A 23,182-nucleotide genomic window follows, 5' to 3' on the forward strand; every position below is an offset into this window, starting at 1 on the left:
ACACTACATACGTGTACGCTGCGAGTGTGTTGTGTGTTTGTGCATATTGTATTGTTTTTCCTGTCTGCACTGTATATATATATATGCACTGTACTGATAAACCAATTGGTTTAAAGTAATAAAGAACTGAACTGAACTGAACTGATATGCAGCAAGGCAAGATCGACGTTGATTTTGTTAATTCAGGAAAGTTTTTATTTATTTGATTTCAAAATTAAAAATTGTGATCATGCACATCCCGGCCATGAAGTTGCACCCTGCGTGTACGTAGCTGTTAGTCCGAGCTGAGGAAATTAGAGTGAGTAGGGCGAGGGTAAAGGGATTCTGTATTGTACAACAAATTTCCATCCTCTTGACCATAATTATTTATTGATATATATAACCGTGGGTTGAAAATTAGTTTAAAAGCTGTGTGTGTGTTTTGCGGTTGGCATTCGTACCAAGTCCCTGTGGTACGGTACATATTAAAAGAATGAATGAAAAATGCATAACAATAAAAAAAATCGTGTTTTATTATTTTCATGCGAATCACGAACAATACCAGTTACGTAATTTAAAAGCCATAAAGGTCACAGTACAGGTACATACAGTAATACACATTAGGAAACCAGCTTAACTTGTTAGCTTGCCCTGTCATATTTACATCCCTCGATACACTTATACATTGTATAAAGGAATGGCCAGGTTTAACCTTTGGGCTAAAAATCCTCCCAGGACGTGGTTTTACCTCCAAACTCTGGATATATCTGCATCTATTTTTTGTAGTAAAAACCAGAGATTTAAAACAAGTCACGTGCTTAAACCTCATTCATGCCATTGGCCGGAATATACAGTTGTATTATGGGTAACTAATTAACTAAAGAAAGTTCAACGCAGAAAAATATTAAATTTAGAAAAATTCGTGTACATAGTAATATGTGGTGAATACAAGATAAATACATACAATGAGCATAAATGTGGTGAATACAATATAAGAAAATGGATTCATAGTTCTATAAATATTTGGTATAAAGTGCTTTTAATAAACAGCCAGTTTAACAACTCGGGTGAAATTACACTTCAACAAAATCGTTTTCTTAATTTGATATAGGTACTAGGGATGTTCCGAAATTAATGTTACTTGTGCAATAGCTCGTGGAAATCGTGCTAAATGGGGTTAAAACTACCTCGTGGCGAAAGCGTGATATCTGAAGCGTGATATAGGTAAATATCTCGCTCACAATTACACTGACCTTGGTTCTGTGTACATTGTTTTGTAGCGCACTCGTTGCACTCTATACAAATATGGTTGGCAAGAAAGTTGAAAACGTAATTGAAATTAGGGCCTATATCAAAGGTAGGTCTCTACTTGGCTTAAAGCCTGTGGATATGGGAAGGGTCAAATGTCATATATGACTATTTGTAGGTGGGTTGCTCGATTTAAGTCGGGACACCAGCAGCTTAAAGATGCTGCCCACACAGGTCGCCCTGCAACAACAACAACAAAGCATAACATTGAACTAATTCGGCAAATCCTTGAAAAAGATGCAAGGTACACTGTCCGGCAGTTAGCTAAAATGACAGGCTTGTCTTTAGCACATGTTCATTGCATTTTAAAGAAACATCTTAAGCTGGGCAAGAGCAATGCCAGGTGGTTACCCCATTTACTAACTGACAATTACCAAAAGAGGTCCCGGGTTGACAAGACCAAATCCTTATTGAAGAAATACCAAAAATACAGCAAAAAGGCTTTTGATAATTTGGTCACAGGTGATGAAACATGGGTGTTTTTTTTTCGAATCCAAAAGAAAATGCTCTAATCGAATCTGGGCAAACAAAAACGCCAGGCGCCCTAGCATTGCTAAAAGAATACGCACCGTGAGGAAGGTTTTGTATGTCATATTCTTTGATAACAAGGGTCCAATCATTCAAATCCCTGTTCCAAAAGGCAAAACTGTCACAGCGAAGTATTATAGAGACATTGTACTTCGAAAACTTAAGAAAGTCTACAAACGCCGCCGCCCACAGACAGGTTTGAAGTACCTCAGGCTCTTACATGATAATGCGCCAGCACACAAGGCGCGCATTGTAACGGAGTTTTTGAAGGAAGAAAAGGTCACTGTCCTCCCCCACCCTGCATATTCACCAGACTTGGCCCCCTGTGACTTTTTCTTGTTCCCCAAACTAAAATTTCACCTGTCTGGAACAAAATATAAATCAAGAAATGCCCTTGGCTCTGCCATTTACCAGTATCTTATGAGTATACCAATTCAAGAGTACGAAAACTGTTTCCAAAAGTGGATCGATCGGTTGAAACGATGCATAAATGCAGAGGGGGAGTACTTCGAGGGACAGGGCAAAGTAAAATGATCAGAATTACTTCTATCAAAGAGAAATCACCAAAGTAACAATAATTTTGTAACACCCCTCGTATGTATTGCTAGAAATATTTCTTCGTTTTTTTCTTTGTATTGAATAACTATCATCTCCTCAAAGTAGAGGTTTTTTTACGGTAAGAATTATATCTAATTGATGTAGTGTATTTTGTCTAATTATAGTATAGTTAGAACATGATAATGAAAAGTGATGATTAGTTTCGACTAAACCACAGGTGCAAAGTGGACTATCTTCTAGGTTTCTTATATATAAAAGTTGTTTGAGATTACTACATTTTAGTCTTAAACGAGTGTGTAAAATTTGAAGATTTCTAAATCTTGAGTTTAAATATGAAGGGGGTTTATTTATACTTTTTTGCAAAAAGCGTTTAATTATGCCAATGGACGGATTTTCACGAATTTCTACTGGTAATGCATTCCATTGCTTAATTGAAGAATTTAAAAAGAATCTTTATAAAATTGTGTTTTGCAATTAAGTAGCTGTAAATTGTCTGAATGTCTAGTATTATACATATGAGCTTCTGATACCTTATTTGGAATTAGACGTGATAGATAATCTGGAGTTTTCCCATAACACATTTTTTGGAACTGCAAAATTTTTATGATTTTCTCTTCTTTTAGATAATTTTTCCCAACCTAAAACTTTATATGAATAGTCTTATACTTGATAATTTAGTGGCACCTGTTATTATTCTTGCTGCCTTCAATTGTATATTTTCTAAATTTTGGCATATATATAATTTGGTAGGTTGTCACAAACAAAATCAGAATATTCTAGGATCGGTCTTATAAATAAAAAATATATAGTTTGGAGAAAGTTCCTATCTAGAGTATATTTTAACTTCTTAGGACAGATCTATATCCTTGGAGATATGATCTACGTGATTTTTCCATGTACCGTCCTCATTTAGGACAATTCCTCAATGTTTGTAGGATTTTACATTTGATCAAGGACGTATATGAGACACTTATCAATCCTTGATTTGATACATTAGTATTATTCATAATTATGGGGTCGTAGTGTCTATATGTTGTTTGAACCTTACACCTGCATTTATTAATGGTGATTCTAGGTTTTTTTCTGGATTAGAACTTACTAACCATTGGTTTGCCCATGCATGTGTCTTTAAAAGGTCATCATTAATGGTATCAATCGCAAATGTAAGATTATCAACTGTTATATACAAGGCAGTGTCATCAGCAAACATTTTAATTTTACAATTGATATCTTTCTTTATATCATTATATATAATATAAACAAGAAAGAAGAGTGGACCTAGGATTGAACTTGAGGTACACCTGCCTTAATAGTATGTGTCTCAGAAGAAGAACTGTTAATTACACTTTTGATTGTTTTTCACACCAAGATAATAATTTTCCAGAGATACCAAATTGTTTCAATAATACGAGTCTAAGAAGGTAACACATATATATGTAGCTACTTTGTTTATATATGTAGCTACTTTGTTTCAGCCCTTGGTCTAAAATTAGATTGCAATGTGTAGAGACCCTCCCAGCAGGCTGTATTAACTCTTCCCGTTGCACTAGTCACAAGCTGTGAATCCGGATATAACCTACGGCTATACGCCTTGTATATTATTATACCACTGCAAGCGTCTGTGCGATAGAGACGCCGACAAGATGGACGACAAAATGGCCATGCAGATGTTAACAGATCAAAAATTAAAAGAAATGGAGGCGGAAATGAACCGGTAAGAGCTTATAACAACTGTCGGCATGATTATGTAAAGGGATCGCTGGAAAAAACTATGCATGTAGCTTCTAAGTGATTTCCTTCGGTGGAAAAAACCCACATCTTTGTGTTGCGTTTAGTGAACGTTTTCTCTGACTCTGTGTTGTGGCCTAAAATATATCTACATGTAGCTATTTGTGCTAGTAATAGTTTCACGTAAGATATACGGAACCGTTCATAAGGCGATCTGAATGCGAATGAAATGTCCGTTGATAAGGATGGATATACGCTAAGTTGTACGTACGCAATACACTACTGTAGACTGGGTGGTAGTTTATAAGTAGCACCAAAGTTGGTTTAGTCCCCTGACGTTTAGCCTGAAGTCGATTTAGCCCCCGGATGTATAGCTCTGAAGTTTGAAGTCAGTTAGCCCCCAGATGTATAGCCCTGAAGTCGTTTAGCCCCCGGTGTTTAGCAGCGAAGTCGATTTAGCCCCCAGACGTATAGCCCTGAAGTCGGTTAGCCCCCGATGCTTAGCAACAAAGTCGGTGAGCCGAACTCCCTCAGACAGTTTGCAAGTGTAACACTGGGCATTTGAGGTACATGTGCAAAATCACATACCGGAACGTGAGGTAATGCCACAGTAATCGACACAACGGCTTTATAGGTCAATATAAACATTCTAGTTTTATACTACCCTTTTTCAAAATAGGGGAAAAGTTTGGCGAAATAAATGGGAATTTGAATCTTCTTATTTTGGTCCAAAATTATATTCAATTTGACAAAAAAGTACTGCAAAACAATTAATTTTATTTTTAGATTTAGTAAAGCAGGATTTTAAGCTCAATAATGAGAAATTTGAGTTTATCATAAATGTGCAGTGGCTGTATGATAAATATGAAGAAATTTGCAAACAAAAGTCTAAAAAGATTCATGAAAAATAAGTCACAGGGGAAATTGTGTTACAAAAGCGGTCATTTTTAGGGCAAGCGTACTCTCGCCCTATTGTTTTCCTTGTCGGGTGTGGAGTCTGTGTACATCCGCTATGCGCAGGTTCCAACTGTGCACGTGATACCGGAAGTCACTTTCATATACCGTTTAATAGACTTTGCTGTGATTTAGTGACACCAACCTTTCAAAAATTAGAGATACCTGTCAGCGATGTTCTTCTGTAAATTACAACAGTGACATTAAACAGTTCCAAACACATTCATTCATACAAACTCTTGCATCGGTCAAGATATTCTAAGTATCTGATCGACTTTGGAAACCTCCGGAACAATGCAATGCGAATCAGGTTTATGTAGTCAATAAAAGAAAGAGACAAAATGGACAACTTTTAGTACTGGCCAAATACATCTACAGTATTACTCAGCAGATTATATTTGATTTATTTCACATCATCCTAGGTCCTAATACATATACGTTGTACTATCGCTGACTAACCCCAGTGACCATAGACTGCATTTGCTTCGGTTCTAATGAATATTTATCCAGCCAGCCTTGCGTAAGAGAGACAGAATAAAAAACACATTATACAATATCAGTCTGGGTGACTGAGCTCTAGATCTGATGTACCAAGAAAGGCATTCAAGCATGACATAGGTAAGTCACCACGTGCACAGAGACTGGACAGTGCTGTAGTGGACCACTATTTTGAACAGCGAAACATGTCTATCGAATCAATATCAATAAGATAACAAATAAACTTCTATGTAATAAAGAACACAATTAACAAAGTTCAAAGTAATTTCACATTTATAGTTCTGATGGCGTAATTTAAAGGATATTATTTATATCAAGGACATAAACCGTCTCCCAAGGATAATGAGCGATAGTGCTACGTACGTATACCTGTTGCCGAGGATGATTTCATAGGCTTGTGAGTATATATTATACCTGCGGGTTATTTATAAATTAGGTGTTACAGGCTTGTACATGCAAAATATCTCACCGCAGGAGCCTTATACATGTAGATGCATTTTGTTCTGGAAATTAAGCTTTTAGGAAGTAGTTAGCCAGCACAGCCACTTAATATCTAACAGACATATTTCTAGTTTAGCTTCAAGTGGTGAATTTTTAAATCTTCAGGGGAATTTCAGGCCAGAGGGGAATTCATTCTTGAGGGGAAATTTACCCATAAACGGTAACAAATCAGAGCTAGATCCCTGTATAATAATCATGGTTATCTCTAAATATCATGGAACAGGTTCTTGCACATACTTTACATGCCTTCGCTCATGATTTACTTATTTTAAAAGAACTTCTGCTAAACCATGCCATGCCGAGAACAAATTGTAGGGACGTTTATGACTTGTGGTGCAAAATTAGTCTACAATATCATTATATCATTATTATCTTTATTTGAAAGTGTGATGTTTATCCTATATTTACATTATGCTTTATTTTCTGTTTAGGTCATCTGACCCGAAGGGTCAGGATGACCAATTGTCATCATGCACCATCCGTCGTCGTGCCACGTCTGCTGTGCGCCGTGCGTTAACTTTTCATTCAAACGATTTCATCTCAATAACCGAAATGTCCAGGGTACTAATATTGGGCTTGTAGCATGCTGGGATGCAGGGCAACCAAGTTTGTTCAAATGAATGACCTTGACCTTCATTTCAGGTCAAAGGGATCAAATAGGCTAAAAATCCTTTAAACAACTTCTTGTGAATAACTAAGAGGCCTAGAGACCTGATATTGGGCCTGTGACATGCTTTGATGAAGGGTTATCAAGTTTGTTCAAATAAATGACCTTGACAGTCATTCAAGGTCATAGGAGTCAAATAGGCAAAATCTTTTAACAACTTCTTCACAAGAACAGAAAGACCCAGGATACACATATTGGGTCTGCAGCATGCTGGGATGAAGGGCTATTAAGTTTGTTCACATAAATGACCTTGACCATCATTCAAGGTCACATGGGTCAAAAAGACTGAAATCTTTATAATTAATCAACTTCTTCTCAAGAACCGAAAGGTCTAGAATGCTCATATTAGATCTGCAGCATGCTTGGATGAAAGACTACCAAATTAGCTCAAGTGAATGACCTTGACCTTCATTCAAGGTCACAGGTGTCAAATAGGCTATAATCTTTATACAACTTCTTAAGAATAACTACGAGGCCTAGAGACCTGATATTAGGCCTGTGACATAGTGGGATGAAGGGCTACAAAGTTTGTTCAAATAGATAACCTTGACCTTCATTCAAGGTCACAGGGGTCAAATAGGCTTAAATCTTCAAACGACTTAAGCTTCTTCTCAAGAACCAAAAGGCCCGGGATACTCAAATTGGGCCTGCAACATGCTTGGATAAAGAGCTACCAAGTTTGTTCAGAGTTTGAGAAGGGGAACTGAGTTTGTATAAGTTATGGCTCTGACCCCTGGGGACTTATATCTGGTTTATGTAATAGATAACACGTTTTTACTCATATATTCAAAGGAATTGTTACTACAATCATATGTGTTCTAAAAATAATATCCAGTGTCACTAGTGAATGACGTCAGTCATGACATATTAACACAGCATTAAGCATGACGTGAAATTCACGAACTTCGGGCCCTCACGAACGTGAGGCCTCCAACGATATCACATCATCTGGTGAATTATGCTGATAAAGATAACTGATTTTTGAAAAGTTTCTGATGTTTTATAATTACTTGTAAACAGCAAATCACAACAGGCAAACAAATTACACAGTGCTTAAAGCTCAAGGTATGTATCAGTTTAAGCTGCACAACATGAACATGTATAACTAGATATTGCAAATAGAAATCAATCTCTCACTTAAGAGGTGACTAATTTTCTCCAAACTGTATTTTATATGTTTTTTAATCCCATGAAGTACATTTAATTATGGTTCTTGTATTTCAGTTTCGAGCAGGAAATCTTCACCCCTGACGGGAAAGGTGTTATTGCTGCTCATCGTATGATCATAGGAGCGAATACCTACCACAAGGTTCAGGCTCGGATCACAGGTCACGAAGACTCGGACGAATATGAAGCTACAGAAGCTGTCCCTAGTAAGGAGGCAGACATTCCTGCCTCAGGTAACGCAACAAACTTGTCTATCAGGAGTCATATACAAATGTACAATTATATGTAATATAAAATGGCTTCTACTGATGTGAATTGTATGTATTTTGTCTACCTTTAAGTGAGTTGTGCAACATTTCTTAAAAGTCCCAGTTTGTCAGACGCTGTTTTCTCTTTTTTCTCTGACAGATTTTAAAAACTTAATCTTCCTTTTTCCCCTAAGTCATGTATTTCCACCTTTTATCCTAAGTCGTGTATTTCCACTTTTTTCCCTTAGTTGTGTATTTCCCTAAGTTGTGTTTTCCACTTTTTTCCTTAAGTTGTGTATTTCCACCTTTTTCCCTAAGTTGTGTATTTCCACTTTTTTCCCTAAGTTGTATATTTCCACTTTTTTCCTAAGTTGTGTATTGCCACTTTTCCCCCAAAGTTTTGTATTTCCACTTTTCCCCCAAAGTTGTGCATTTCCACTTTTTCCCGTAAGTTGTGCATTTCCACTTTTTCCCGTAAGTTGTGTATTTCCACTTTTCCCCCTAAGTTGTGTATTTCCACTTTTGATGAGTTCAAGCTTTTGGAAGTGTTTTTCACAACTCTAACCCATTATAATACAACAATTTTCATCTGGGACATTAGATAAGTCTTGGAATGACAATAATTAAATATCTTTATAGCAATTGGTAAAAAGAAATACTATGAAAAAACAAATTCTAAACCTTGTTGTATTTATTTCAGTATTGTCTGCGCCACCACCCCCTCCCCCGTCTCTACTGGCGAGTAACAAACCATCTGGAGAGGTTCCCACGATGGCTCCTCCGCCTCCTCCTCCATCGCTCTCTTTCGTCCCGCCACAGATCAGAAACTGGACACCCCCTCCTCCCCCTCCCAGACCTATGCACGGGATGAACAGACCATACATGGGACCTAGAAATTTTGGCCCAGGTCCAGGTCCATATCATCCAGGTCCATATCACGGAGGTCCGTATAATGGACCCCCACATCCAATGGGCATGAATCCCCATATGATGCCACCAGGGGGTCCATCTGGCCATGGTCCTGCAGGCCCAATGATGACAGAATCTACTAGACAGGAAACTGTAATTGAGAAACCAAAAGTTGTCTATTCAGCAGCCCCAGTCAGGCTTCATCCAAAAACTGGAAAAATAAAGAAGCCAAAAGTAGCAGCTGCAGCTGCACCTGTAGTAGAACCTACCTCAGAGACAAACACCAAGGATAAGGGCGATAAAGGAGGTCCAAGTGTGACAACTACCATTCCACCAGATCTCGGAGCCTCATCCTACACCACTGAAGATGACTGTGATCTAATGGAGGCTGATGCAGATGACTCAGGAATTGGTGGGAAAAAGGCAAAAAAAGATAAAAAGAAAAAGTTCATTCGAACAGCTGCTGGTGATACCTGGGAGGATGCTTCTCTTGATGACTGGGATCCAGGTAAAGTACATCTCAGGTTTTATTTTATATACTCCTAGTATCTACCATCAGGCGGCCTTTTTGTCTTGTGTTTGTATACCAGCTGCAGGTAATATGTACATGTTGGTGAAAAAAACATCACGATGAACTATGTACATGATTTTCTAAATGCACAAATATCATGGTTATATGTTAAAAGCATAATACTATTTCATTATCTTGTGTAATACATTAACACTGTGTATCAATGCATTTTGAAATAAAAGGGAACTAGCTCTTCTGTATTTGAACAATGTATCCTGTGTATCAATGCATTTTGAAATAAATGGGAACTAGCTCTTCTGTATTTGAACAATATATCCTTAGGCTTCAAAATGCCAACATATTTATCAAATTAACCCAGCCATTTACAATTATACAAGAACAATAGGTATATAATAAAAGATTTTGATTTCGTTTATCTTACTATTACTTGTGTAATTGGTTCTCATATTGATTCCACATTGTCTTACAGACGACTTCAGAATATTCTGTGGTGACCTTGGTAACGAGGTGACAGACGAATGTTTGGCTCGGGCCTTCAGTAAATATCCAACCTTTCAGAAGGCCAAAGTTGTACGAGACAAGCGCTCTAATAAGACCAAGGGATATGGCTTTGTCAGCTTTACAGATCCAACAGACTTTGTCCGGGCAATGAGAGAGATGAATGGTAAGTCCCTTTTATATTATCATGCATTATTTATCATCCCGAGAGAAAATATGACCGGGACCCTGTCGTGATTGACTGGCACATGCATCAAACAAACTACAATACTCTTCAAACGCATAAGTACATCACTACTAGTACATGCTTATTGCAGTGTACCTCATTGACACGACCTGCAAAATTGAGCGAATCTTGTCAGAATGAACAGTAAAATCAATCACGCCAGGATCCCAGGACAAAATCCTGGTGAGATCCTAGGGAAACTTTCAAGTGGATCCTATCTTTTGCAATATTTATCATAAATAATTTTGCATTCTTGTTTTTTTCAACATTTTATGATTGATGTAACAGTCAACCAATTGATGGAATCCTGGAACACAGATGGCTTCAATTTGGCAGGAAATGTTGTCAAGTTCAGAAAGTTCACATAATAAAGTTCCAAACAATAACACTATCTTCTTCATTTTATTGATGCAATATTTCTCAAATAGTTTATTTTCTGAAATGTAATTTAAGACATTCATAGTACATTTAAATTATTTAATTGAAGAATTAAAAATACAGAAGAAACAATATAAGCCAAATCCGATGCGCATTAACACTTCTTGCGTCAGTCAGTATTCACATGTATTTATTAATTTTTGCCGGACAACCAAATTTGTTAACATAAGTGTAAACGATTTCCCAGTTGGTAATTGAGGGTTATATAGCAAAAATAGATGGAAATGTAAAAATTGAATTTTGAGTTACACTTATTATGTACAAGCTTTGTTCTTTTCATAATTATGATAACTTAATAATACTACACACAAGCAAAATATTATAAAATTTAAGTAAAACTTGTTATTATTGCCCTCATTGCCTAATTGTAACTTATTTATGAATAAATGACTTTGCATTTTCATCGTTGAAAGAAAGATCATGCCTCAAGGTTGTGGTCATTTCTATTAAAGAAACATTACAGTGAATGTACCAATTCAAATTAAATTTGATTTTAATTTTTTTATGAATTGTTCAAAACAAGGGCATGCCACTTAAGAAAAATAAAGACCAGGGCCGGGCTCTCTTCTGTGGTCTCCTACCTTAATTTTGAACTACCCAGACACAAAAAAGTTCCAATTAAAAGAGTTCCAAGAATGAGGAGTAACTCTTCTGTGAACAGCCGGAACCCCGGTTATGTGAAATCCCGATTTACCCAACCAGAATTGTCAAATCCCGCTGGAATCCCAGTTAACTTTTCTCTTGGGAAGACTTTGCTATTCATGTGATTGCCTGGTTTTCTTTTTTCCTTTATTAGAATTATATGTGAAATAATGTTCTTGGCCTCTTTTTGGCCCCGAAATCCATAAAATTTTCAAAAGTGTTATTCAGTGTTGTATTTGAAATATTTCGTACATCACTGATTCAACTGTAAGACTGTTTTCTAATTTTGCAGCTGTTGTTGCCATGGTTAACTATCCAAAATATGCATAAATTATGAAAATGTGGAAATTTGGACAATTCTTGCCATTTTTTGCTAAGTTTTTGTCTATGAAACTATAGAGCCCATCCTTGAACAAACTTAATATTTACGGAGAATATGTATGAACTTCCAATACATTTTAGGAAAAATTTAAAGTCTGTTCAACGATGCGCTCTAAGTAAGAATGCATGGAATAATTCTAGAACAAAATCTTAGCAAAAATGGGAAAAATTGTCAAAACTTTTTCATAATTTAAGCATATTTCGAGTGGTTACCTTGGCAACTGAAATGGCTAAAATTAGAGAACTATTTTCACAACTAAATTAGGGATGTACTAATCATGTTAAATCCAACAATTTAAATACGATATAACAGTTTTGAAAACCTGACGGACTTGGGGGCCAAAAAGGGTCCAAACCATAAATAGTCTTTCAAATAAAAGTTAGAAATAAATCATTATTTATATGTACTTATTTCTACAGTGCAATGAAATCAGTATATATGGTAGACCATGAAGCCAATTTGTGGTCTTCAATTTATTTAAAGGGACAATTCCGTGATGTAAATTCTGTTACATAACCACGAAGGAAAATATGACATAAATATAACGTTTTACATTCCTTTTGAAACATATAACAACAAATATTGACAAATTTCACGACATTGTTAAGTATTTTGACTGATAATGTTGAAATTCCAAATCGTTGATCAACATGTACGCTATACCTATACCCCGAGCTAAAGTCACGTACATTAAACGAATGCAATACATAACCACTGAGGAGTTGATGAAATTATTTTTAGACAAGAACATGCATCAAATAATGTAAGCACACTACTGTAAGAGTGATTTGAGTAGTTCTAGAACAAAAATTTCTTTACACTGGCAAGGGCCAGGTTCAGCATACAAGACATTCGACCACTATGTATAATGGCGGACAGTAAGCGAGTTTGAACATTTCACATACGTTTCACTACAGTGGGCTTTTCTGGCATATCACAGTAAAACAAACTTATCTTATTTCTATTAGAAATGGTTTGTTTCCGAAATATGTTCAAATTTTAATGTACTTTTAGACTGAATTGTCCATTTAATATTTTTATTAGTAATTGTTAAGTGAGTTCTGCAGATATGTTTTTATCTAAACATTCACTATGAATAAAACTACAGTGCAAATTTTCCATGTTGTAATTAATGTTTATTAGGTATCATACATTTATGCCTGTGGCTTTGAATGATCTTTTTACCATGACTGAGCAGAGAACCGATTAATTCTATTCACTATTAATGCACTTATCTAGCCTGGTATCTTAATTTTTCAAATTCAGACTCAAATTCAATATCAAACAAGTAAACCTGATTATAATAACACTGACAAAAAAATTTCCTGAAGCTGCAGATGGTCATTAAAAAGTGTATGCTTACAGAATAAGGTTTGAAAGAGATGCTTTTTATTTAATATTGGCATATACATGAGATTTTTTTATCCTAAGAAACAATTCATGAAACAGATCTTGGAATGTTTTCATGTCACAATTGATGTCGTCCCAAAATAAATATTATATATTAATTGATAAATTATAATAAAAATAAAGCAATGGCAAAAAGCTTAGATTTAACACAAGATGAATAAATTTATATAACAGAGTTATCTGCTCTTACTTGTAGGTATTAGTTGTGACCTTTTGTGGTTGCAAGCGTAACTTCACTTACATTTTAGAGAAAACAATAGTTCAGTGGTATGTGTCATCAGTGGCAGATGAAAAAAATTAAAGGGATCTTCCCAAAATTGCCTAATTTTGTAGGTTCCCCTCAAGTTGTGCATATTACATTTTGGGAGCAATTGCCTAAATATTCGAGGGTGATATTTGGTTTTGACATTTGAAGTTTGTTGCCTTTAGTAGTACTGACACATCTTTCTTCTCAAATTTCATTTGATGGCCTAAAGGATAATTCTTCTTATCACATATATACCGTATAGCCGATACTATTTACATGAGTTAATATTCTTCTAAAAATCTTTAGAAGTTATTTAAATATTTCTTAGGTCATCTGACCAAAGGTCAGGATGACCTATATTGTCATCATGTTTTGTCCGTCGTTGTGCGCCGTCCGCCGTGCGCCGTCAGCCGTCCGCCTTGCGTCGTGCATAAGACTATTTATACAAAAGCCTACTCCTCCTTAACCCTTGAGTGGATTACATCCATATTTGGTGTGAAACATCATTGGGGAGGGACAATTATTTTGTATATAAATGAGATAGGTCCGACCCCTAGGGGCTGAGGGGCGGGCCCCCAAAAGGGCAAATTTTCTTCATTTAAGCTTTAAAATCCTACTCCTCCTTAGCTCTTGAGTGGATTTCATCCATATTTGGTGTGAAACATCATTGGGGAGGGACAATCATATTTTATATAAATGAACCTGCTCCGACCCCTAGGGGCTGAGGGTTGGGGGCCCAAAAAGGGTAATATTCTTAATTTTAGCTTAAAAATCCTACTCCTCCTTCATCCTTAGATACATATGTATATTGCATCCATATTTGGTATGAAACATCATTGGGGAAAGACAATAATTTTTTACATAAATGAGATTGGTCCAACCCCTAGGGGCTGAGGGGCGGGGCCCCAAAAGGGCAAATATTCTTAATTTTAGCTTAAAAATCCTACTACTACTTCATCCTCGGATGGATGACAACCATATTTGGTTTGAAACATTGTTGGGAAAGGGCAATTATATTTCATATAAATGAGCCTGCTCAGACCCCTAGGGGCTGAGTGATGGGGCCCCAAAAGGGGAAATGAACTTAATTTTAGCTTAAAAATCCTACTACTACTTCATCCTCGGATGGATGACAACCATATTTGGTTTGAAACATTGTTGGGAAAGGGCAATTATATTTCATATAAATGAGCCTGCTCAGACCCCTAGGGGCTGAGTGGTGGGGCCCCAAAAGGGGAAATGAACTTAATTTAAGCTTTAAAATCCTACTCCTCCTTCATCCTTGGATGGTTGGCAACCAAATTTGGTTTGAAACATTGTTGGGAAAGGGCAATCATATTTTTTATAAATGAGCCTGCACCTACCCCTAGGGGCTGAGGAATGGGGCCCCAAAAAGTAAATGAATTTTCTAATTTTAGTTTTAAAATCCTACTCCTCCTTAACCCTCGAGTGGATTTCATCCATATTTGGTGTGAAATATCATTGGCAAAGGGCAATCATATTTTTTGTAAATGAGCTTCCTTGACCCCTAGGGACTGATGGGGTCGGATCCCAAAAGGGGAAATTTTCTTAATTTTAGCTTCAAGGGAATTTTTAAATCCTACTCCTCCTTATATAATTAGCTCTTGAGTGGATTTCATCCATATTTGGTGTGAAACATCATTTGGGAAAGGCAATCATATTTTATATGAACGAGTTAGGTCTGACCCCTGGGGACAGAGGGGTGGGGCTCAGAAGGGGGAACTTCAATGAAATTTGGCTTTAAAATCCTACTCCCCTTAACCCTTCAGTGGGTTTTTCCATATTTGGTGTAAAACATCATTAGGGAAGGACAATCTTATTTTATATAAAGATTTTGGTAATCCAAGATGGCCACTGGCCCACTTCATGTTTTCAGGTTTTGGTCTCCGATCTCACTGAAAATGGGTCTATAGGGGTTTTAAGGGATGGCGAACAACATGCAAACATATTCTTAAAGAATTTGGTATTCCAAGATGGCCCCTGGCCCACTTCCCATTTTCAGGTTTCGATCTCTGATCTCAACGAAAATTGATCAGGGGTTGCAAGGGATGGGGATGAAACGGCGGGGGTCCAAAATGGGAGCTTTGCTGAAATTTGGCTTTAAAATCTTACTCCTCCTTAATCCTTGAATGGGTTACAACCATATATGGATGAAGGGCTACCAAGTTTGTTCAACAAATGACCTTTACCTATTTCAGAAACGTACATATTCAACAAAGGAGTTCCTTGTATTGTTTATATTAATTGCTAACCACTACTTTATACTGTGACTTTGTTGTTTTGTGCCATAAGTCAGATGACCGTTAAGGCCCATGGGCCTTTTGGGTTTTTTTAAATTATTTAAAATTTTTGTTAACTGGCTTTATAAGGACACTGCTATGTATATAGAGGATACACAAAGAGTGGCTGTTGGATATGGAATTCATGCCACATGAGTGAGTTTTTTTTTAAACTTTTTAAAAATAACTTATGAGTCTAGAATAAATTCCATATCCAACAACCACAAGTTGTGTAACCTGTTTCTTCCACAATTAAATCATCTACAGGAAGGCCAAAATATGATAACGCTATTTGCCAACATACGCAAATAAGGTATAGTGATATCATCATAAGCAAACAGGCACTAATTAATATTCAAAAATCTTAATTGCATGACTTATGTATTAATAAGACAAATCATTTTTATCAAGCATTCTTACTTACTGAACGTATTTTTGAATCTAAATTTTCTATAGGTACTTGAACAATAAACCTATTGTTGTCGAACTTTATTCAGACATGTTTATGGCAAGGTGAGATATACTTTCCGCCAAATAATCATCAAACCATTGTAACCAAGTTCAAGTCCAGTCTATAGATAGGTACGTTAATTCTATCGAAATCACTCCAGGGTCATCGTGCGGCAAGATGCACTTCAAAAGACAATTATGAATTTTGAAGCGAAAAACAAAAGAATCCGACTCTGTTACACATCTGTTTCCAAGAGCGGCTTTTTCAGCAAACAGCGATCTGAGTACAGCAACATGACGTCATTCGACTATTAATGACGTTAACACTTTGTGACATGACAATGGAAAAAATGCATCGGGTCAAAGTTTAAAATATCGCCCAATCAAAAGACAGGAAGGTCCTTGGTTAAAATAACAAGCTATATGATAGCTTCTGATAACGATTGGCCTTTGGTTAAAATTAAACAAGCTATACGATAGCTTCTGATTGGTGCTTGCTTAAAATAACAGGCTATATGATAGCTTCTGATTGGTGCTTGCTTAAAATAACAGGCTATATGATAGCTTCTTATTGGTCCTTGGTTAAAATAACAAGCTATATGCTAGCTTCTGATTGGTTCTTGGTTAAAATAACAGGCTATTCGATAGCTTCTGATTGGTCCTTGGTTAAAATAACAAGCTTTACGATAGCTTCTGATTGGTCCTTGGTTAAAATAGCAAGCTATACGATAGCTTCTGATTAGTCCTTAGTTACATTTTGTTTTATAATGAGAGAGAAAAAAACTAAGAAAATCAATAATAACTTTTGACTAAATTGTTAAGTATAAGAATAAATGTGTTTAGCCCCTTGTTACCAAAGGTTTAAACATTAATGGAACAGTAAAGAAGAGCAGTGACCATCATCAAAGTTATCTGTGATCGGAGTGATACAAATCAAAGGTATATGTGATCGGAGTGATACCGATCAATTGTCGGCGTCTCTCTGGCATTCTGCAAAAACATTTACCATATATTGATTGTAATCCCATCTTGGAATTGATGACATCAAAGAAAGGATAAAACCTATTCAGAAAATTACTAAAAATGCAAATTTTATTTCAGAGAGATGTACTACAGAATGTTTGTCCTCAGTGTGATATCAATAGGAACTATACTTATCTGATAGACTTTTCATCTCGTTCAAAGAGGTCTGTCAACACTTAAAAGGTTCAAGTCATCACCCTCACGAAACTAATCACAGTTGCTGTTTTTATTTTCGTAAAGCAAGGATTTCTAGTGATTGTATTTGCCTGTTTCGATATATATTGGCGATTTTCCATAAGATTGGGTTATACATATCAAATTCGCATAACAAATTGTACATGTTGACATAGGAAGGTTATATAGCTATTAAGCTAATCTAAACAAAGCGTATTTGGAGCGGTATAAAAGTAGTCCAAATGTAGAATTTGTGACCCTGATCTAAGATGTAAACAGTGATTTCAGGAGCAGAAATTTGAGGTACATGCTTGTATTTCAAACGATTTTAAAACTAAAAATGTTTAGGTAATCATAACTTTTTCTAAGAATGCTGACTTCAATTATCTATCTTATTTTTAAAACCCATTGCGAGGTGACAACAAGAGGTTGATGAAAACACGGATAGGGTGGCGTATACAAATATATTAAAGACATCAGAGTTAAACAACAAAACCGTAGTAGAATAGACACGACTAAATATCTGAGTGACAGCTACAATTCCCTACAATTCAGTCAAATTTTATCACTGTCAAAATGGCGTATCCAGTCATTTGGTGATTCATTCCCGCTGTTTTGTCAGCGAACCTGGTTATGTCGGAACACTAACGGAAACATCTCAGCGTAATGTTTGTTATCTGTAAAATAAATTGAAAAAGTGACAGGTATATACATGTATATTAGGTAGTTCTTAATCATACATGTATAAACAAAAACAAAACTAGTAAGTTTGCAGGAAACAATAAGGGGTACGCATGCAAGTTCTAGTTAAATGTAGTTTATTACCTACAGTATTCAGCGCATTTAAAGTTTTATAAAGTAAGCAGACAGAAGTCAGCAATTGTTTTTGCGACAGATAATTGGAAGAAAGACGTAACGACGACAGTCGTTTGTTGATAATGTAGAGGGATTGAATATCGGGTTACCTTTTGGCTTCTTCAGTGCTAGAAGGGAAATTAGTGGACTCCGTAGGTATGGGATGTCTGTAAACCATGCTGATCTCTTCCCTATAGGATTCCAGGAAGTACCTGTGGTTTTTAAAAGTATTTATGATGATACTTAAGCGTTTTGGTGGCTGTCGGTCCGATTTATTACAGAACTTTAACCGAAAATTTACTAAATGAAATATAGCACTAAAACACTAGCTATCGTAGTAGATATTAAAACACAATGAAATTAAAGAAAATCCTTAGGTAAAACGATAATGGAACTTGTTGGCGGCCGACTGCACGATTTATTATAGAACAATAACTGATGACAAGTTATTAACCTAACTATCTCAGATTTGTTTTACTAGTACAGGTTTACAACACATGTGGTGAAAACCGAGAAGTACGTACCAGTTGTGAAACTGTTTTTGGTTAATTACTATAAACCCACTTCCTTTCGGGGTTTCTTATTTTCCAGATATTCGTTTCAAAATAATATCGCGAAAATTAATCTTCCGCGAATTTAAATTAGACTATACCACACTAGCTTTCAATATTACATTTGCATTTGTACACTCAGTAGGTAGTTTATTATCTATTCACAGAGAAAAACTTCGCCAGTTAATTCTGATTGTGAAATTCGTGAAAGTAATTTGCACTCGAAATAATGTGTCTTAGGTTTGTAAGACAAGGGATATCAGCAGGAAGTATACTAAAAATGAGAAGCAAGCAAAACGCACCGGATGTGAATATAAAAGAAGGAACGTTGTATCTTGCATTTCTTGAACTAGGCGATGATTTTGGGCTCGGCAACTTTGAAGGTGTCCTATTCTGTTGTCGGTACGTAAAGGAACAACCTGCTCCCCACCCCCGGCATAGCCCAAACATCCCATGTCGTTTCTGTTGTGGCACGGCTGCTTTAATGTACGTGAATCCCACCACCAGCACCAAAAGAAACAGGCACATATTATCCCGCATAGTGTCTGCAATACATGGAAATTCACATAGATAGAGATAAAAGACGAAGAGTGCTACCAAACAACTTTTCTAGGGAATTTATCGAAGTCAGATTTAGTTGTTATTTTGACGTATAGATAGCTACTAGTATGTAAAGAGGTATGGCGCTTATCGACTCGTTTCGACCTAAAGGTGGCCGTTTTCAAAATCCAAAAATAAATATCAAAATATAAAGTTTCTGAATATATATATACTTCATATCTGATATATAAATGATATTATTTGGGAAAAATTAGTTTGTAAATTACAGTAGACAATTTACCAAATGACTACAAATTGTATCATCATGCGATTTGTGACTTTTGGTGGGTGTTTCCTCCTTATAAAAATCGACTTTTAACATCAGAGAACCAGCTTTTACTATGGCTCATTTTATTCGGAGTAGTAAAATACAACTTTAATCCTTTTCCCAAAAATTGGTCCCCGTACCAACAAATGAGAAAAACGTATTTGATGATTTTTTTAATTCAATGTCATCGAGAGTATGTATAAATTGATGTCAGTACAAAACGTAGTTTTAGGTCTGTGTAGCTAAGATGGTTGAGACGTTGCATCGTGTGCTGGTTCGAATCACTCCAAGCTCTGACTGTTATTTTTATTTTGACAAGCAACATGAATCACTTTTTTTCATATCAAGTAGATATTTGAATTACACGTGATATTAAATAAATAAAATCACAACTGAAGATAATAAAAAATAATTGGAAAAAATGTCCTTATGATGAACTTTTCCCCATATGTCGTATACATTGTGTCACGTCACCAAGGTAGTCAGTGTGGAAAGGTAATTGTAATTGTTGATACATTTTAATGTTCGCAGCGATCACTGTCTATTTAAAGAATTAAAGAATAAATCTGCTGTGTATAACAAAGAAATATACTACTAGTGGCAATCTACATGTATTTTGGACATGGGAGATCCATTATACATGTACGAGATGTGACAATTTAACTGTGATGTATTTTAGCTCGCGCTAACTGTGTGCGGCCTAGGTCGTGGCAGGCGGAAGTGACCATACCTCTTTGACAACGCTGACCTTTTTCATCAACAACAGGTGATATCCGACTAGAAATAAAGCTTACAATCACGCTTACAATCTTAATTTCAATACAATAGAGCAAACGTTAAAAATCTGTAACTTTTGGAAATTAAGTCTTTTTTCTATAATCCGAGTTGTGTTTTAATAAGGCTATTGATGTGTATTTGAATGAACTTAGGTGTCTTAGTGATGTATATGTATCAGTGCACTGCGTAGAACTGCGTATGAGAAGTAAACCAGCTACAAATTATAATTAAAAACAAACCTTCAAATACAAATTGTCCATGATCCAACATCCTACAATGTACGAGAACGTCTATCGATGTAGCTCTTCTGAATTAATTAATCATACTTTATGGTGGTATAATGCAAATTCACTTAATTTCATACAAAATATATCAAAGACTAATAGAAGGATTTTATATAAATGACATTAAAACATTTAGTTGGTCGACATTTTTTGGTTTAGTCGGTTTTATCGTTACTTCCTAATAGCTGGTATCATATTTCCGAGTTAAAAGTAATAGAATGTAACTAAGCTATAATTGTGTCGTCATCTCGGTAATTCAATGGCTTTATCGCTGCCAATCTTTCAAATGCTTCTAGTTTTAGACCGCTGTAAATGTCCAAACGATTCTGCCAATCCCTTCGTACGGATGCAAGTCACACACGACCACAAACATGATGTGTTAGCATTATGGTCTATATATGGGAATGCTTTATACATAATATCAATGGAGGAGATTTTCTGTCTTGTTTTGTAATCTTCTTTCTAATAATCGATAAGTTTGTTTTGATTGATTGAAGTAACTAAGAAGAGAAAAAGATAATCATTAACTTGCATTGTGACAGTGTGACATATTGTGCTGATGTATGAGTTTGTTGAATACTTCGGAAGCACCCTTCAATGATTATCACTAATTGGGATAGAAAAGTTACATAGATAAAATTAGAGATTACCTTTAATATCATATTGTGATAGAATGAGTTATATAGACAATGTATGGGACTTGTCTTAGACGGGGAATGACATATTCTTCTGATACCATAACGTGTGCACTTCCTTAAACTATTACAAACCTCGATTTTAAATATGACAAAAATTATATGTCACTAAAATAACCACCCATCAATATGTAATTTTCAGTGGTCCTCTTCCCCTTTGTTTGGACCAAATACTACGTGTACGACAATGTGATTGACTCCGTCAAATCAATGGGAAGGAATGAGAGTACAAAATATAATGTAACGTTTCATTTCACTGCTAACGGTATACATGTATATGAATATTTGTGTAGGGCTTCGGTTAGAAAAAAAGTATCTATCATCGGCCAGTATGTTCAGAATATGGAAAAGGGAGCAATATTGATGAGAATTTATAACTTCATATATATTGTGATTTGGTTTCACCAGTGATTTTACGTGAGTCTTTCAAAAGTTTAAACGGCATCAGCTACATTTGAAACGGCGTAGTTTGCCTTGAATAAAAACCCCTTTTCAATTCATCCTATAAATCTTTTAGTGATCAATTACTACATGTTCAATTAATTATATAATCGCTGATTATTGAATATTTAAAAACTTAGGCATACGTTGCTGATTACTCGATGAACGTGAACACCTTTTGACAATCCATAATTAGAACAGAAATCATTTTAATTCGACGTACCCTTGACCTATTCCGTTACACAATTTAAATGCAATTTCAATTGTAACTTTTATTAGCAATGCATATTTATATAGGGTAGTCGATTAACATTCTTACCGTAAGACAGTCAATTCAATTGAGGATTTTAAGTCTGAATAACTAGTTTTATTGGGGGTTATTAGGCGATAAATACCAATACATGTATGATTTACTGTCTCGGAACTAAGATATGGTATAATATATAGTTAATGATTTGAATTGTGTCGTTTTTATCGAATGTTAAAACAAACAAACCTAAAGATGACTTACCTTGATTGTTTAAGTAGTTCTAAAACCTTGAAATGGGTCCAAGTTGTATAACCTAATGCGGATGTAGTACTAAGTTCGGTATGTTCCGTTAATTCTGAGTCACCGCGCGCCAATTCACACTCTCAACTATGTCAATCCATTAGTGAAGTAAGCTTGCCTACCTTCGATAGTACTCCTCAGCCTCACTGATAGAACTAATCTGGGATGTGAGTGTGGTGTATGATTTATATAGCTTTTACTGACACTGCTTAATAATGATCGCACCTCTATCGGGGTACATTTCTTATGGCTGACTTTTTAATACATCGTTATTTCTGAAATAAATGATTAGACAAATAAATTATTTTGCTATGAATGAGATGTTTTGTTTTAGGTGCTTTGATGAAGAAATATTCACTATATAGGAAGTTAGCTAAAGGATTTAATTGTATATGACTTTAATAGCAGTTCTTTGAAGAATAAATCGATCAGGGTGTAAAATACGATTCAGAAGTTTTATTCTAAGATCTTTTAAAGATGTGTCTTAATTAATTATTTCACGTCTTGAATTTGATTTTGATTTTGCAATATTGACAGTATAGAAGTATTTCGTCTTTGCACATTACAGTTACTCCCCTTGCGGGTAGGTATTTATTGTTACGTCATTATTTTGTGAGTGCAATTCACGTAGTTTTCTCCGAAACGTTTAACGTTACGCTCCCAAACACATGACGTCACAATCAATACCTACCCGCAAGTGCAGATAACTCTGTAATATGCAAATTCGGAATACCTGCATTTGAGTTGTTCGTCTTGACACAACCACAAACGCTAATTTACGGGAAGGGAAAAAC

At 35.7% G+C, this 23,182-nt stretch overlaps 2 protein-coding genes across 2 annotated transcripts in view; one reads left to right on the forward strand and one right to left on the reverse strand.

Moving 5' to 3' along the window:
* Positions 1-3,903: 3,903 nt before the first annotated feature.
* The window catches only part of LOC138317329 (RNA-binding protein 42-like), a 28,230-nt gene continuing 8,951 nt past the window's right edge, over positions 3,904-23,182 (forward strand). Inside the window, exons 1-4 of the mRNA XM_069258916.1 lie at positions 3,904-4,087; positions 7,946-8,121; positions 8,837-9,553; positions 10,047-10,241. Coding sequence (XP_069115017.1) covers positions 4,017-4,087; positions 7,946-8,121; positions 8,837-9,553; positions 10,047-10,241 — 1,159 coding nt within the window. The 5' untranslated portion in view covers positions 3,904-4,016. The remainder of the gene's footprint in view (positions 4,088-7,945; positions 8,122-8,836; positions 9,554-10,046; positions 10,242-23,182) is intronic.
* LOC138319870 (uncharacterized) lies at positions 17,240-22,533 on the reverse strand. The gene is made up of 4 exons (XM_069262994.1): positions 22,350-22,533; positions 19,076-19,318; positions 18,333-18,434; positions 17,240-18,044 (listed from the first exon to the last, which is right to left on the reverse strand). Exons 2-4 carry the CDS (start codon positions 19,311-19,313, stop codon positions 17,986-17,988), a joined length of 399 nt encoding a protein of 132 aa, XP_069119095.1. The 5' UTR covers positions 19,314-19,318; positions 22,350-22,533; the 3' UTR covers positions 17,240-17,985.

The sequence above is a fragment of the Argopecten irradians genome, chromosome 3 (assembly GCF_041381155.1).
Source record: "Argopecten irradians isolate NY chromosome 3, Ai_NY, whole genome shotgun sequence".
Taxonomy (NCBI): domain Eukaryota; kingdom Metazoa; phylum Mollusca; class Bivalvia; order Pectinida; family Pectinidae; genus Argopecten; species Argopecten irradians.